The 18,673-nt window shown below is 36.8% G+C and overlaps 1 protein-coding gene across 3 annotated transcripts in view; it reads left to right on the top strand.

Annotated features, from left to right (window-relative positions):
* Positions 1–18,673, top strand: part of KCNH7 (potassium voltage-gated channel subfamily H member 7) — a 247,811-nt gene that overhangs the window by 159,010 nt on the left and 70,128 nt on the right. For 2 of the 3 annotated variants that reach the window (XM_069781253.1, XM_069781251.1), the window contains 3 exons: positions 6,547–6,975; positions 11,203–11,223; positions 15,049–15,263. In XM_069781253.1, the coding sequence (XP_069637354.1) occupies positions 6,547–6,975; positions 11,203–11,223; positions 15,049–15,263 (665 nt within the window). The remainder of the gene's footprint in view (positions 1–6,546; positions 6,976–11,202; positions 11,224–15,048; positions 15,264–18,673) is intronic. The other variant, XM_069781252.1, reaches the window with a different exon arrangement.

Genomic DNA, 18,673 nt, shown 5'->3' with positions numbered 1-18,673 from the left:
AGAAATAAAAATGCAAGAAGTAAAATCTCTTTCTGAGAGGACCAAAAATTCGTTTTTCCATATGGCTTTTTCACAAAAACACTGTAACTCCTATAATCTTAACATAATGAATAAGGTCTAATAAAATGACATCTCTGTCAACAAATGGGAAGAAAACCAGGCAGGTAAATGTACAGGTTCATATTAACATCCAAGGATATAACCATTCTGTCTTTTGAAGGAGACTCTGAGAACATTGTTCAGACTAAATTCAGTGGTCAACCACACACAGCATAGCCCTACATGTAACCAGAGACTTCATTCCCTTCCTTTCATGTTTTGACAGTCTACCTCAGAGGCCTATGTGTAGACAGGAGGATCTGGAACCATATTATTCTCATAGCCATTCTCAGTAGTACCTTTTAGGAGAAGTATAGCCTGAAGATAAAAATGTGCCATCACTAGCAGAGATAAAACTCTCTCATTTACAAGGGAACATAAAGATGAATGGTGTTGCTAATACTGATAGAACTCAAGTGCAACCTTAAATTATAGAGAAAACTAAAAGAACAACTGATGTGCCAAAATTAAAGTAGACCAGACCAGAGGATTAAAAAAAAAAAAAAGTGTGTATGCAGTATCTGAGAATTATAAATTTAAGCTTCTAAAGTTAATAATTGGATATGCCTTCCTTTTTCTGCCTGAAAAGAAGTGAAGATTATTTAATGAGCAGAGCAAGAAAATGATCCACTTATGTATGCTTCTCTACATTTGGGGGAAAAGAAATGAAAAAAAAACCTAATTGGCTCTTGCTGTAATTTTCTGTCCTAAGGCCTGCTGAGCCCAGACCAAAAATAAGGTGTCACATGCCTCACTGTTTGCATAGAGTACATTCAAATATTTTCTGCTATTTTAGACTGTCAATGTTTAAGGATTCCTTTTCTCAAAAACAATTGTTTCCTTCAGTCTCTTGCATGAACTGTTAGATGGTATTTCCAAGTCTTTGAGCAGCAATTCAATAATTGCCTGTGTCTGTACTTCTGATAACCTAGATCCTGAAAATTTCTTGATAGTAGGCATTCAATTATCAGAAAATTCTTCAGCAAAGAACTGGCTTATGGTCCTTTTGTGAAAGTAATTTTGCTTATTGTCTGGGGAAGTTTCAGAACAATAATGTTGTTGAATTAACCCATGCTCTGGAGGATATTTTGTCATAATCGACCTACCTTACCCACCCTTGTCAAGGAAATCTCTCTCCATTTAGAATAGGACAAACTTTGTGGATATGTATGTTGTATTCTTTAGTTGTATTCTTACAGTCTATTCTGTATTCTTATAGAGTGAAAAAATAACATATGTTTCATATTATAGCCACACCAGTCATCCACTATGATAAAACTATCCAAGACTTTATTTTCTTCAACACTCAACCACAGTTAACAGGTTGTACCGGAACATGGGCAGCTCAGAGTTTGGTTTAGCTCTCAGCCTAGGACAGGTAGTACGTCATACCAGGAAACAGTTCTGACAGTTTCTACACATCACTTAATTCATATTTTGCAAACTTTTTGTGCATTTGAGCTCCTTTGATTTGATTTTGGAAAGTCTAAATCTAGAGAAGGTGAGAGTCTAACAGATTAAATCTAGCTCCCAGCTAGCGAGCCGGAGACCAGCTACCACTCCTTTTCCCTTTGGCTGACTTATCTGAAAGCAGCTTCAGATACCAGTTTCTGGATAACTGTTTCTCTGCATCAGCATGAAAGTAACAATGCTACTAGAGATGCCACAAAAACTGGCTGAGAAATTCTTTGAGGAGCCAACCTTCCAGTTGCTATCTGTTGGGGCTACCCTTCTGCAGTGCTCAGGACAGGAAACCAAGAATCCCATGTGCATTAACTTGGGCTAAACAGACTTTGGGATAGCACATAGCATCTACCAGTAGTCCTAAAACCACTAAAGAAATTGTAGTGAAAGTAAAGGTCTCTTACTTGTAGGCATTTCTCTGACTTTGCCACTGTATCTAGTATGTAAGTATACATTTTCATCAGTAGAAGTTTGAGGAGTACCTTCACTGTAGCAAGGCAATATTCAGGCCAAATATAATTTCCCTTCCTTGTTACAGAATGCTTGCACATAACAGATAGGGGAATTACTTGCCACACAAGTGTATTGGGTTACTAAACAAATCCTTATTCAGGTACAGTTTTCCTGGAATACCCCATTTCCAAAATGAGATTTGTACTGATGGGGCAGGAAATTTGCAACCATGATCGTAACTGTTAATAAGGTCTTTTGGGAACCAATTTTCATTCTTCTTTTTTTTCCCCTGCCATAAAATTCTATATGATGGTGTTTAGTGTTTAAGCAATTTTCCATTAATGTTAACATTTCCCATTTCAATACTTACAGAAAAGCAAGGCTATTAATTTTTCTTATCAAGATACATTTTCCCCTATACTTTTTTCACAAAACTATTAACCAAAACATTTTCTTTCCATGAATTCTAAATATCTTCTCTTCTGATCTCCCAATATGTGAGACAGAATTTAAAAAGGCTTTCAGAAGGCGAGAAAAGTCGATTTGAATTTGGGACTTTGGAGATAACTGCATCTGCTAACAGTTTATATGCAGTGTATTTTCGGACTGAGTTCTACTATTTAGAAGCTTTAAGGGTTAGCTGAGATGGCACAGAGAATAAATGTAACCAACAGATTAACTCATTTGCAAATTACTTATTCAGTGAAGCAAGGTTTGAAAGGAGGAGGTGGAATGTAAGCCTGGAACTGTGACTCAGACTCAACTGCTTTCCTCAATTGCTCTTAGCAAGCCACAATTATACAAATCTCTGACTCAGCATTAAGAACCTGGCAATCTAGTCTTCAACAAAACATAAGGTTTTTAATGTAACATTATCTGTATATTTATAGTAAATAGCTAGTTGCATCTCAAAAATGTTTTAGTACTGTAAGCCAAGATAAATCCTCTCTGACATCACACCTACACAAAGCAGGGGTTGTCCACTTTCAAACAAAAGATTTTACCCCATAAACAGTATGCCAGCAAAGCTTCCACTGACCCTTCTAGTCTATACTGGGACAGCAGGCCTGGGGTGATGAATTTTGCTTTATGACAAATTGTATTATTACTGAGCTGAGCAAGGAAGTGTAATGTAAACTAGACAAATTCTGAATGGGCCTCCTGATAGCTTTAGCTACAGTGCTGCAGGAGAGAGCTGAACGTCCAACACATCATATAACTCATTATCTGTACACTGAAGAAGAATAACAATACTCATCCTATAAAAGATATTCAAATAAAAAGCAGGAAATAAGGATTTTAACTTTGAGAGCATTTATTACAGTTTGTAGAAGAATAGCAAAAAGCTACTCATTTAAGTTTTCTATTTCATGCTCAAGAGTCTTAGCAAGAAGCAAAATTCTCACTGAGCATTCTTTCCAGCTGAACTGCAGTTAGACAGCTAAATCAGTAATGCAGTATAACATGGTCATATTAACTTGGTGAAGCAGAAAAGACCATCTGCAACACCATGAATATGACTAAAATAGAGTGCCAGTAAAAAGCCCTTAATAGTGTCTAATGCCAGAAAACCTTATGAATGGTATTTTTAAGAAGTTCAAAGTAATTGATGAAAAAAGAATTCTAGTATTTGTTTCACTTTTGACACAATAAGTTTTCAAAATTGATTTATAAACTGCTTTACATCTCAATTCTACATGCATTTTAAAATAATAAAATAATTTTATATGTACTTCACTAATTTCAACTGTAAGCAATTTGTTCAAGTATACTTAGTAAGTTAGAAGACATACGCATGTTCCCAAGGTGCACTCTACTGAATATCACTGTGCAGATTGAAAATTGGCAGCTCTAGCTGATGTTTAAAAAATGCATGACTCTGGTTTTATGTAATAGAGAGTTCTGTCTACTGTACTGTTGTGTCCATATATGCATTAGAGTAATATATTTAGTGCTAAATATTTGGAATTCAACAAGCTTTTTCAGAAATTGTCAAGGAAAAAAAAGGAAGATTGTTACATGGGTTTATATTTTAAAGCAGGGGGAAAAGGGTGGAAATAAATGGCCAGATTTCTAAATACTGAGATGTTATCAGCAGAGTCTCACAGGTTCTTTATTATTTAATACATTTTCAATTACTTGGATAACAAAGGTGCAAACGGTGAGAATGTTTGTAGATGCCACCAAATTATTCAGAATATGATATGAGATTTACAGACATATCCTATGATACTGAGTGGCTGAGTGATAAAACAGCAAACAAAATTTTTTTACAGACATAACAATAGACTAAATTATCTGTTACCGATCAAGAAAGAAATCTCTCAGCTGTTGTGAAAATTTCTTAAATTAGCACAGGCCAGGAAGATAACTCAAAAAGGCAACCAAATATTAGGAATTATGCAGAAAGGAACTAAGATCAAAACAAAAAACTGTTATGTCACTATATTGATCCCTGAGTCTGGAAGTAGCTCAGGCCACTGTCAAAAACGATTACATTAGAAATGAAAAGGAACTGAGAAGAGTGAGAAGGATGATCAGAGGTACACAACACAGTTACACTAGCATTCTTCAGCTTGGGAAAGGGTATACAAAGAAGAATGCAACAGATGTATGAAAAGCTATAAACATTATTGAGACTATAAAAAGGGAGCAAATATTAGCTATTTTTCATATCATAAGGACTAGCATCCTCCCCAAGGCAACAGGTTTATAGCAAGCAAGAGGAAGTACTTTTTCACAGAGATATACTAAAATTATGGAACTGTTTCCAATAGGATGCTTTGCTGATCAAAGTACAGCTGTGTTTCAAAAGCTGAGACAAATTCAGGGAAGAAAGGTACACCAAACATTCAGTTTGTGGTTTATCTCTGGCTCAGAAAGTTTCTGAACTGCAGATAGACGGAAACTGAGTAAATTTACTGGGACAGATAACACAGTGTAGTGGTTCTTAAACTCCTTCTCCATGTATCCACTACTGGAAAATATCAGAGGTTCAACAGTGTGCTGGATGGATCTGTGGTGTTGTCTAGTATAGCAACTTTAGCTCTTACACAGGTTTTCCATTAAGAAGAGCAGGACACTCTCACTTTCATTCATTTAGAACTCAAAGTAAATTCAATACTAAATATATAGGACATTCATTTTAAAACATTAAATGATTAAGCTGCACCATCAATTGCTCTACACTTACTGTTGGGCATAGGCATCAATGAAAGACTAGTTCAAAACATTTCAGTATGGGATGATAAATTTCAGTGCTAAATATTAATGAACATTAGCTAGCTACAAACGATGGCGATTAAAACTGACTGATAAAAATGAAATCTTTTCCCAAACAGAATTTCTTATCCCAGTAGGAGGGAATAACAAGACATTTTGAGATGTCCTCTGAGAAATCATTTCACTATTGATTCACTGTGGAAAACACTCATCTAGCAAAGTGATGAGTGACAAGAAGCTAGGTCAGACCATTTATGCAATGACATGTGATCATTTCAATTATTTCAATTATTTTATTTTGTTAATATTTTTTAGCATTTCCTTTTCTAAAGTGTTTACTATGTTTTCTGTACATCAGAAGTCCCTGTGCCTCCATCTGTGAGTTGTATTACACAATACCTTAAAGTATTTGCTGTCTGGGTTTGTTGTTTTTAGAGGGACAGTCTGTAGATTTTACTGTTCTTCCCCTGAATATTCTTTATTTGCACCATATTTTACACTTCCTCTCAGCTAGTGATATTTCCTACCATTACAAAAAGTTTTTAGTTTTCCACACACTCAGAACAGCCTACCCTGCCATTCAATATCCCAAGCCCAACTAAGCCCACACCCATGCAAATGTACAAAAGATAATTGCATTGTATAGGTGCAACTGAGGCTTGAGAGCTGTGTCGCTGTTTTTTTTTCCTGCATGTTCCTTTCTTTTTCATTTTAAACTCATTCAAAATAAGTGTGTCATTTAGTTGTAAAATGTAAGTATTGGAAAGGATTGTGGCAAAACTGATACACAACTTATTTTTCTTTCCTGAAGGATTAGCACTGTTATCTTCCTGTTTAATTTGTAGCCAATAAATCAATAAATCAGCAGTACACTTTTAAGCACATGGAGTTCCACTAATAATAGAATCCACAAATATCTATTTCAGGATAACAAGCAAAGTAGTTTGACATGTTCTAGCAGTCTTTTATAGATGCACAGATTTTTAATTTAGAAAGGACCATCAGAACAGATAACCTTATCTCTTTTAAAATAGACTGTAGAATCAATGCTGCTATCCTTATTATGAGCTCAATAACTTAGGTCTGACTAAAGTATGAAATCCTTTAACACCATGACTATAACAAACTTACAGCTGTGTAATATTTCCATATTTACACATTCCATTGCTAAGCATTGTAATTTATTAGGAATAGGTCAATTATTTATAGCTATTATTATACACTCTGACTGTGTGTGAAAAAAATCAGATTTTTATGACAAGAAACTAACATGTAATATTTTCTTCTTTTGTATGTATTTACATGTAGGCAGACTTTTTGGATTCCGGTTACCTGGATTTAGACTTTTAACATACAGAAAGCAGTCCTTACCACAGGAAGACCCTGATGCAGTGATAGTCGATTCATCTAAGCACAGTGATGACTCAGTGGCGATGAAGCACTTTAAATCACCTACAAAAGAAAGCTGTAGTCCTTCAGAAGTGGATGATACAAAAGCACTGATTCAACCCAGTAAATGTTCACCTTTGGTTAATATATCAGGACCTCTTGACCATTCATCACCTAAACAACAATGGGACAGACTTTACCCTGACATGATACAGACAAGCAATCCACTAACCCATTCCAGATCAAAGGAAAGCATTTGTAGTATACGGAGAGCATCTTCAGTACATGACATAGAAGGCTTTAACGTCCATCCCAAGAACATTTTTAGGGACCGTCACGCAAGCGAAGGTATGGTAGAAAGTCAATCAGTATTCTCTGATGTACTAAGAAAGGAATTATTGCAATTTTTCGTAGTAATTATCACCACTTTGTAAGCAAAACTAAATATAACCAGCTGTATACATTCAAAAGCACACTAAAAATATTAAGGGCCCAAATATGCCAGGCTTATTTACACTAAATACTGCTTTTCATGTCTAAGCAGACCAACGAAATCATGGGGTTGCTCTTAGACTGCCATCTGCCTTCTGTATAGGGATATAGCAAAATCAGGCCCCACATTACTAAAGTTAATATTGGTATTTGGGGGGGGGGAAATCGGGTGATCAAGTTAAATTGCATGCAGAGTTCTGTCCCATGCTCATATATTAAATTGTCTTTGACTGTATGAAATCCTACTTCAGAGACTGATCAGTTTATTTTTCTTAAATCTGTAATGTGTACATTGTATATTCACTGATCCAATGCTGAGACATGCTTTTTCTCTCACACTGGAGAAAATATCCTCAGCAACTCCATTGGAATGCTTTGTGTAATGCTTAGTGAAATTCTTAGTGAAATGGTGAAATGCTTAGTGTAAAATTCATGTAAGTGTGATTTTCTCTTTGTGTTAGTAGATTCTTGCAACCAGCAAAATTTACAAAGAAGTTTTTTCTGTCTTCTTTTTCTACTGTCTCTCCTAATTACACAAAGTCATGGAGTATAGTCCATGATTTCTTGTTGCAGACAGGGAGTTCAAGAACTTGGGAAACAGCTTAGCAAACAGAGGTTTGAAAGCCCTGTGAATGGAGAGGCACCTTTGAAACTGGCTTTCGCAGAAAAATGCCACATATGTAATGCTTCTGCAGCTACTGATGGTCTAATGACTTGAATTGCATACTTTTTATTCAAGCCTGATGACAAGGAATGTATGGGGAATATTTTAAGATTTCAAACACATATGTCATGGAAGACTGTGTACAGATTCATAACTTAGCAAGAAAATGAATTTTCATTTTCAGTGATTGCCTGTTTTTCTCCTATTTATTGACCACAAGCGTAAAATTCCTTTAAGTTCTCCTGCCTTTTGGAAGGTCCACACTGAGTGCTCTTTGCTTCTGTACATCGCCTAAATATAAGTCTGAATGCTCCTCTGCCACCCAGATTAACTCCTAAAATAGAAGAACTAACTCTTCCTTCCAGTTACTCTTCCTGTATTAAATATAATGGGTAAATACTTCTTTTCTCATTTCTGTTTCTTTTGGACTCTGATTTTTTCAGTTCAAATGAACCCAAAAATTCAATTAATTCCATCCTAAACCATACCATTTTGCTATATTTCATGTTCACATTCAAGCCAAGATTTCAAAATCAGGATGTGGAGGCAAAAATCTTCAAGGTTGAACCTTGGCATGTCTTTTGGACCATTGCATAAGCTTCATCTTGGTTTCAACTTCCCTAGATATTTAAACTAACCTTTCAAATAAAACATATTTAAAGATATCTGTTTTGTCAATTTCTATTTTTGGAACTTATTTTCATTAAAGCACTTCCCAATTGGTCATTCTTTATATAGTTATATGATGAAAATGTGTAAAAATCAATTTGAATATTGTCTTTGGTTATGGTGGTACAAAGCTCATGCAGAAATTGCCACATAATTTAATGCTTGCTGCTTGGAGGAGCAAAAATTTCTAGCTCCATTTCACTGAATAATAATTTTCAAATGTTAAATACTAAGGAAAATAAATTTTACTATGAGGACTCAAGAATCCATTTGAATTCCTATGGCCTCTCACGTGATGTGATCATTTACAGTGTAAATAGATAAAACACCGCCACTCTGATTTCACTCTGCATAAGCTACAAAATAGTAGAGAATCTGGCCCTAAGTTTAGGTCTTACATACGCATTCTAAAAAAGTACAGCAGAACAGAGGATGGCTCTCAGAATTGCAGTAGAATTAGTAACCATCCTTGATGCCATCTGCTTCCAAGCATATTAGAATTTGGCACCTTATGCTGAAAAGATGTTTAAATTTAGCCAGCAAGTCCTGCTTGCCTTACCCAACAGTGAGCCTATTGTTGCTATCAAATTATCCATGCAAGTTAGGTAACCAGGATTCAGCCTAAATGATCTTCTCTGGACGCACAGATTCTGAGCAGAAGCTATAGATACTGTACTGGAGAATGTAAAGCCCTAAGTAAAAGTAAAGTACAATAAGTAAAAAGTAAACTAGAGTCCCAAAGGCCTAAATTATTACCCAAGGAAGCATAAGGTTTAATATATTTCCCATTCCATTTTTATTTTGTTTATTGATCCTAATAATTCTGAATTTTCCTGAATCCATTGAAAACTACTACTCTGTCTGAAAATGCAGTTCTGAATTCAGATTTAATTTTTTTCCACCTCTTCCAGTTCAAATAATATTATTGAATCAGCATAACAGAATTCTGACAGAAGAGAATAGCATTCTTTAGCTCAATACTAACTACAGTAATTCACCCATGGTCAATTTTTTTTTTTTTTTTGGAAGATAACACAATTGAGAATATAAATTATTCCATGCATTAAATTAATTTATGTAGCCTAGTTGTCCATCATTTTAAAATTATCATAGCTGTGGCCATTATATCCTGAAAAGTATTATAGTAAAAATGAAAATTGAGGATTTTAAATTCATTTGAGTGTACTCAATTAAATTCCATTCTAAATTTGCCTATTTGACAGCAAGAGCAGCAGGGCAGGAACTGTGTCTTCCACCCACCACCCAAACTCCAGCAAAGTCCTTCTCACCTGAAACACCAGCAATCCAGATTTTGCAAGCAGGTACAGGTTCACAGGGACTCTTCGGAAATGTTATTTTCTTCAGAAAGTGGCCTCAGTAACATCCCTGCAGTCTTCTGAAAAAACAACAGGCTTTTGAGCCTAACTCAGCTTACAAAATGTGCATTACTGCTACAGATGCCTGGCACAGAAAGGCATCAGGCTGAGAGGAACTAAATGCTCTCCCACACTCATGGTCCAGAGGGCCCAGCTCAACGTCCCGTGCTCCCCAGTCCTCAGAAAGCTGAGGAAAAGCCAGAGAGGCAGCTTGTGTGACATGATGCCACAGACGAGGCCCAACGTCACCTCCGTCTCCCCTCACAGGAGAAGGCCATAGCCTTTCTCCAGGGCGGGGCTGAAGCGGGGCCTCTGCAGAGAGAGGGCTGGTGCTGGGCCAGACAGGGGCACAGCCGCCTCAGCCCTCAGAAGTGGCCTGTCAGCGGGGGACAACTGCAGGTGAATATCAGTTTGAGCCCAAAGCACCTCTGAAAGCTGGTAAGCTGGTCACGGCGGCCGGCAGCACACAGGGGTAGGGCCACATCCTGCGCCTGGCCCCTTGCTCCCTGTCAGCCCCCAGGGCCCTCGCCCACCCTCATACCTGCTCCAAGCTGCTGCAGCTGAGCAGGGGACATGACACAAAGGGAGGGCAGCCTGTGGGTCATGTTGTACACACATGAATAGGAGTGGCGTCTACCTATCCACCTGTGTGGCTTCCTTAAAATAATATTAAATAATAATAATAATAACAACAACAATGATAATATTCTCCTTGAAGAGGTTTGCTGTGATGAGAGGATTCAGGGCCGGGTGTGCCTGTGAGCGCAGAGAGCTTTACTACTGTTACCTTGTGGAAAGGCACCTAAGAGCTGAAGAAAGGTTCAAGGTATATCTTTCTCCTCAGTGTTTCTCCAGTACTTACTCAGAAAGGCACTGTTCAGTTTGCTGCCATGGTAAAAACTTTTCCTCCTGTGAGTCCTGGGCAGGTGTGGGGCCCGGGCATCTGTGTAGGGCTGCCTGCGCAGCCCCACACCCCATGCAGCCAGCCAGCCTGTGCTGCCAGCCACAGCTGTGGGTGCCTCAGCCTCACTTAATTGCATGTGAGTAATTACCCCTTCCCAGGTTAGCACTTTTAACCTCCAACCCAGCACCAGACTTGTGGAGAAACAATTTTATCGCGTCACTGTTAAGGCAAGTTAGCTAGAGCCAGTCCTACTACCTGCTGATCTACTGCAAACAGTTTTAGATTCTCTCTCAATTGTCAAAGTGACTTCAATGTGACTGAAAGTCTACACAATACAATCAAGGATGTGCAAAAATGTTTCAGTTCAAACCACATACATATTTTGAAGCAATATTTTCTGCTTTTTCTGATGTAGATTTTAGTTGTCTTTTTTCTCTTTTTTTCTTCACTTTTATTATGCTGAAAACCAGATAATGGTCGCAATGTCAAAGGTAAAGTATACGTCTAGACTGTGCCTTCCAGTGTTTCAAACAGCCACACTTTTTGGCATGTTACTTTGCCTGCTGTATGAAATGTTCAAATGCAACATTCCCATGCTGACCTCTCTAGGGCCAGGTGCATTACTTATATTTGTTAAACATGTAGTTATTCCCTTAACTATTGTGTCAAAGCACTAACTACCAATCCCTGGAAAAAGTGAAGGCATAGTTAAACAGTCATTTGACTTAATTATCTGTTAATTCAAAAAAGGAAAGGAGGGAGATAGAACATATCATATTTATTTAACTCAGTGCTGTTGTCCTTAAGCAGGCAAAATTTCTATTGAAGCTACCAGGAGTTTTACCTGTGAAAGGACGTATAATCAGGCGGGGCCACTAACAAAAAATCTATTGTTATAAGGTGCTTAGTTTTCAGTTAACTATCTCAAAAATAAAATAATTGATAATCAGGAGCCTTATGGAAGTATCTTCACTTATTCCTGTTTTGTCTCCTTAAAACTAGTTTCACGTTCCTGGATGGCAGGGGGTATGGTTTCAAGCTTCCTGTAGTATTAAAATGTGCATGCATGAACTTCGTTGCCAATTTCATGTTTATGTAATATTTAGTGCAGTTACAAAATTGTTTCTATTCACCAGCACTGAGCTGCATCTTGTGGAACCAATTTGAACATAGTTCTTAAGTGACTTCTTGCATTTCTAGAAAACAATTACTAAAGCATTCAGTTTAACTGCAATATTTGTAGCTATGTCTGAAAACTGGTTTGTGACTTCATGCATGATGCAAAAAGTGTGTGTACCTGGTAAAGTCTTCTCTCTAAACTGCATGCAGTGCATGACATAGATTCTGTAAAGCAATTCATGGACTATGAAATCATTGCATTTGCTTCATGTGTATGTTGGCAAAATCTTGGGGGAAAAAAATGCAGTCTCTGTACTGTAAAACAACTTTTATAAATGTATTTACCGCTGGTGAAAAATGATGGATTGACTCCATCAGGAGAGTGAAATCATTTCTTAATGCATTGTGTAAGCAGGGACAATGGGATCCTACCATAAAAATGGGGAGCTCAAACTTAACCTTAAAGAATCTCCTTTGTAAGGTAGGCAGAAGCATGTCATTCTCCCTGCATATTCAGTTCTTGGCCACTCTGCTGAAACTGTCAATCAGGGTGCCAGTTAGTGTCAATTGTGATTGTGATTTGTTATGGCCCTCTTTTTCTGCTTCCTGCTACGAAAGTATAGCAAAGGTCCACTAGTTGTCAAGTATCAGCTCAATTGCTGCCAGCCTGGGCTGTACTTAAGCTAGTGATGACTTTCAATTAATTACCATTATCAATGAGGTACATATATACCTTTCACCACTTTCTAAAGCTAAAGAAGGTGGATTAAAAGAGCAAGGTTTTATTCTCATGTGCAATTCACTTAAGTCTAATATCAAGCGCTAGGGCATGAGTCTTAGGTAGTGAAGGAGAGAGTAATTCCCTTTGAAAAAGAAGCAATAAAAGATTTAAATCCCAGAAAGCAAAATTTCAATGCAATTTAAGCATCTATAAAGTTGCTATTAAAAAAAAAAATGTCTACTATCTAATCATAGATTTGCCTAAGCTCCCTTAGTTTCCTCTTACCTTTGAGTTCCTTAGGTATCCAGAATCTTGTTCATCTGACAAGTGACCCCAACTTGACACACCACTCATGTATAAGACTACTCAATATTCAAAAACTATTAATTGTTACAACTATGTAGGGACATAGAGTTGAAAAACTGCAGTCTGACCATATGTACGTAGCACACACCAGTCAGATTAGCCACTTCACTGATTTGTGAGGAGATTGTGAGCCCTGATTTATTTTAAACACCACTTTTTAGTAGACATATGTAGATGATGTGAAAGATAGATTCAGGTCCTACCTGGGCCAAAAGGTGTTCAAGAACAATATTCCAATTCCTTGGTAGTATCCTCAGTACCAGGCTTTTTAGCATTCCTTGTGGGAGAAAGGGAGTGCTTTCTTCCTTTTTCCAGTGAAGCTGTTCCACAAAGAATATACTAGGTTCATTGGTCTAGGGAGAAAAAGAGGGGCTGATTTTGTAGTTTAGTGGTTAGAGCACTCACCCACAAATTTTTGTTTATTTTACTTCAAATGATCTTTGGACAAAATACAGAAAGTCATGAGAGCAGAACCACCGGATTGATCTCTCCCAGGGGAGCACCTGAACTGTTAGTCTAGAGCATCGTGTCTTCCCTTGTCATCTTGAACTCCTTTCTGCACAGTGACACAATTTGAAATGGAGTAGTAGAGGATTTCTATCTCTGGCCTAGGTTAACGTATAATTAGTGTGAATTTAGGAGGTAGAAAGCATGTCTATAAATCCAATCCTTTTAAGCTAAGAAAGCAAATTAAAAGTCTGGTTCTTCAGCAAGCATTCTAAGCCAGGTGTGAGGGAAGACCAGCCCTCACTTAAAAAAATTTACAAAAAAACCCACAATTCAGCACTGCCTGAAGCATTTCCCGACAGCTGTCTTCAAGCAGCTGGTTGTTAGAATTTCACTGGTTCACACATTGCAAATACAATCCAGCTCTTCCACTGTTGACTCTGCAATTTACCCCATAGGCCTAATCTTGTCCCACTGGCTGTTCCTGAATCATAGCATCCGTTCTTGTTTCCCTCCCTGGAAGACGACAAAAAAAAAAAAGGCAGTAGAAAAAAAAAACATCACCTTGTTGCCCATATTAGGATTGGGATGCAAAAAGGTTCTCATGTGGATCTGAGAAATACCCTTGGATCCCACACTTTAGATACATTGTTACTGACTGCAGGACCTGGATTTTTTCTTAAATTCATAACTGGCTGGATCTAGCTCTCGCTGTCTAAACAACTTTATCGTTCTTTTTTCCAGTATTATTCTTAAGAGCAAATTTTCCTTACTATGAATATTTTTGGCTTCTGGAACAACTTTATGATAACAGTACAAAACAAATGTACTGATCAGTTATATTGCTTTCTTGTTGTACATGGAACTCTATCCAATATTAAAATGAATAATTATAATGGATATGTACCTCATGAAGTATACAAACTCCATATTTTTTATCTATCATGATGCACTAAAGTAGTATAGGATGTTTCAGTGTATAAATACATCATAAATATTCTACATATGGGTAGCCCTGTTGTTTTCAATATTTTGTTGGTAATGACAATGGAAGAAATATATTTTGTGAGTTTGTGATACTCCAAAATTAAAGGCTTTTAGGGCAGTGTTAGGTTAATATTTCCATTGATTAAGTATGGAGTTACTTGATGAGTCAACAGGGGTACAGCAGGGGTCTACTCAATTTTCCAGTTTACCAAAAAGCGATTTTGAACTAACTACCATGTAAGCATGAGCAAAAGTATGAATGTGAAAATAGAGCCTTTGCTCAGTCCAGACACTCTTATACAATCTTGTGTCCTATTTTGGTTTCTATAAACAAAGAGAATACAGTCTTTATATTCAGCCAGAATTATAATGGAGCATACCAGCATACCCAGTAGCATGAAAACAAGGATGGATGCATTACATACTTTGCAATCCATTGATTTTATAAAAAAATATTGGGGGCTATATGAAAGCTAATTTCATATTTACATACAACACTACACTTGATTCTCATTAGCAAGAGTTATTTTAAAAATTTAGATAATTTTTACTATTAACAAATAGTATAGTGAAAAACAGTTTTTAACTACCCTTTTAACATATCCCACTTAAACATTAATGATAACTTATTTCTCTGCATTCATCAAATACTAAATATGTGTTCTGATTTTTTCAGGGCCTTTTAATCATATCAAGTCAAGTCTGTTGGGATCCACATCGGATTCAAATCTCAACAAATACAGTACAATCAACAAAATTCCTCAACTCACACTGAACTTTTCAGATATCAAAAGTGAAAAAAAATCTTCATCTCCTCCTTCTTCGGAGAAAGCAATTATTGCACCTAAGGTGAAAGACCGAACGCACAATGTAACAGAGAAGGTTACCCAGGTAAGGTAATAGCCATTATTTTAGTTCCTTTTCAGTTTTGTGGAGCCAATTATCAGTGTATTCAGTAAATTCTTACTATTTTCATAAATAATTTGGATATCTCCAAGACAGTTTGAAGGGTTTGAGCCATTACTTACTGTACCTCCAATTCAGTTGCACATGAGGTAGTTTACAACATTAGATGATACTGCTAACAAACAAAACTTTTCAGCTCTCTATTTTTCAATGGAAAAAAGCTGTAGTATGCATCAAGTGCCCCAAACAAGTCCACTAATTTCAGTGATTACTGTCAGTCATAAATGTTAGTTTCATTCTTTTTTCTTTTTCTCAGCTTTATAAATTGCTGATTAGTGCAAGGCACAACATGATAACAACTGGTAGGTGATTGTGCCACTGGTATAAGTATTATAGTTATGTCTTGTAATTCGTGTTTCAGTTCTTTGGCTTTTCATAATGCTCTTTCCTGTGGGTATCTTTTCTATATCTGTACATCAAAAAGGCCGTCAAAATGAAAAGCAGATATCTTTGGACTGGATGTATGATATATTCTGTCATATTTGGACATGAGGCATACAACTGAAACAAAACTGAAAACAATGCAAGATAGCATATTTCTTCACTCTAAGACAGATACAGTGCCCTCTGAAGGCAACAGTTTTCAGCTAAACTCAGTATTATTATTACATTTGTGTTGTAATGTCATGTGGAAATTGGCGAGGACAGGCCACCGATGTGCAACATACTGGAAAAAAAATATTAAGACATGATGGTATCCCAAATAACTTTTATAGTCTTAGTAAGCAGTGGGTTGGCCCTTAAATGCCCATCCACTCACAGACTGAAAGAGGTTAGAAGTGCTTTGTATTAGACTGCAGATATAGATTCTATAAGGAAGATCTTGCCAAGACTAGCTTTTGACTTACTGCTTACATACCTGCCTTCCATAGACCAGACAGCCGCTTCTCCACTTTGGTACTATGCCAGGTATTGTCAATGTTCCTACTCCCTTCAACAGATATAAAAAAGGAATGCATTGTACACCCTCCAGGAGAAATAGAGATAAAAGTTCTATCAGTTCTATCTTGAGATCAGGTAGTGCCTAAAAAGAAATTGGATTTTTATCTTTCATATATTTTGTCTTTGATAGCTAACTTGAATCTGCAACCATTGTACTTTCTTCCCTGGTCAGTTGTGAAAGATTTCATCTCTTCCAGATCCATTTTGATAGGCTTTAAATTATTCATAGTAGTTATCCATAGAAATCTTTTCACAGATAATATGGCAAAAAGTCACGTTACATTAAAAAGACTCGTTTTTATAAGTTATGTAAGCATAAGTCAAGTTTGATTGTTTTTTTCAAAATTCTGACTGGCTAATTAGTGCCAGAGTACCAAGTTTCTATGTCTTAATGACACTGTCGGGGGGGGGGGGGGGGGTTATTGCCCAAACAACTTAGATAGATATTATGAAAAGGTCCAATAGAAATGGCTTGGGTTAGAAAAACCTTCCAGGAACACTGATACTAAACAAAATTCAAAATTAAATTTGAAATGCTCTATAAAATCTTTGCACTTCACAAAAGGCTTCCAATTTCATTTGACACTGGTTTATGTCCTTTTCTAGAACTATCTCAACCAATGTGCTGAGGTACAATTTGTGTAGCAAACTTTCATAATATAGCATTCATGATAATTGGAAAGAATTCCCCACAGCTGTTCCTTTTATTATATTCAGTTATCAATGTTTTTAGTTGCTACTGCAGCTTAAACTCTAGGATTAGGTACAGAGAGAAACTCCTAGGAGGTATATATAAATGTAGGTTTACTGAATTCGATAGCCAAAAATCTAGTTAGCTAGTTATTCATTAATTAGATTAGAAATAGACATTTAGAAGAAAGTGGCTAGTTTTAGTCCTGTTTATGTTTCTAATCCCCAGAGATTTCAATATGTTTTTTAAGAGTCAGCACTTTGAAGGTTCCACTGCATGTCTGCCTGTAAATCTCTTTGTAAAACTTTTCACAGGCCCAAAGATCCATTCTGTATCTGCAGAATAGTGCAAAAGTGGGTTTGGAAGGTTTGAGCACAGTGTTGAGAATAGAATATGGCAGAAACATCAGATGAGATTATTAGGATACACTCATGCTGGCACAGTCCTCTGATACGTAAATCTGTGAAACAGCATCAAAAATGTACAGAGGGCAATATGAACTATTTCATCTATGGGACAATATCAGTAAAAGAGCAAATGAGTATAAAATGGCCATGGTAAGTTAAAAGGTCGCCCTTTATCAGAGTAGTGACATTCTGAAATAGTCTTCTAATAAAAGAAGGTAGGGCAAGAATTCTAAATGTCATTAGACAGAGCCTGAGAAATGTAGTAAAGGGATAGATAACACAATGTGCTTTTCTGGGATTGCAGGACTTGGTGACATGGAAGGCCACTTCCAGTCACATATTGCACCATTCAAACATCCATCCATCTCTCTCTTTGTACTCCTTATTGTGTATCTCTCTCCCTTTCCTTTCCTCAGCTTTGCTGAGAAATTTGGTCCTGCTGCTATAACCTGACATTTCCACTACTGTGACTCCTCTCACTGTGCAACTCAAAATATAGAGACATGCACTCTGGTATGCATCACACTAAGGTATCAGTGAGCCTCACAGCTGGATCACTGCACTCTGGATTCTCTCTCATGCATCAATAATATCAACCTGAGTATCAGCATCACAGGACACAAGAACAAGTTCTTCTTTCGAGAGATAACAGCTGTATGACTTATATCATATCTGCAAGCTGGAGAAGTAATTTAGGTAGTGAAGACAGTGAAAAAGGAGGGGATGGCACATAACTACCTTCACAAGGTAGAGAAAGAATAATGAATAAAATAAATGAGTCATGGCCATTGTGTTTAGAGGAAGTGATACACTTTCAGAAAGCATTTAAAGAGGAGTGAGATGCTCTAGCAGTAAGATTTTAGTGGAATAAATTAGGAGCAGATGGGAGAATAAAGTTTAGAAAATAATTTCAGAAGGAACAGAAGATGTTGTGGGACAGTGGTTGATACTTCAAGTGAAAAATACAAACTTTGAAATGCAGGTGCAGAAAACAAGATTTCACTACAGAATTTAATAAATAAATAAATACAATTCTCAGCATTTTACCTTTTAAGTAATACAAATAAATGAATCTCTTCAAAAAGAGCTAGGTTACAAATTCTACTGCAAAGACCCTTCCAATATTGTCTTACTACTTAACAGGAATGTTCAGGACATTATGTAGAGATTAAAGTTGCCTTAAGATATAGCTTCCAGTGAAGTGCTGCACATGTGCTGGTCCTGAATAAGTAGGTACCCTGATCTCTTGTCCTTTCACCTCAGTCTTCACTGTTCAAAACTCCTTGTGTAATGCA

Source organism: Haliaeetus albicilla, chromosome 4 (assembly GCF_947461875.1).
Source record: "Haliaeetus albicilla chromosome 4, bHalAlb1.1, whole genome shotgun sequence".
Lineage (NCBI taxonomy): Eukaryota > Metazoa > Chordata > Aves > Accipitriformes > Accipitridae > Haliaeetus > Haliaeetus albicilla.
This window is presented reverse-complemented; position numbering and strand designations above follow the sequence as displayed.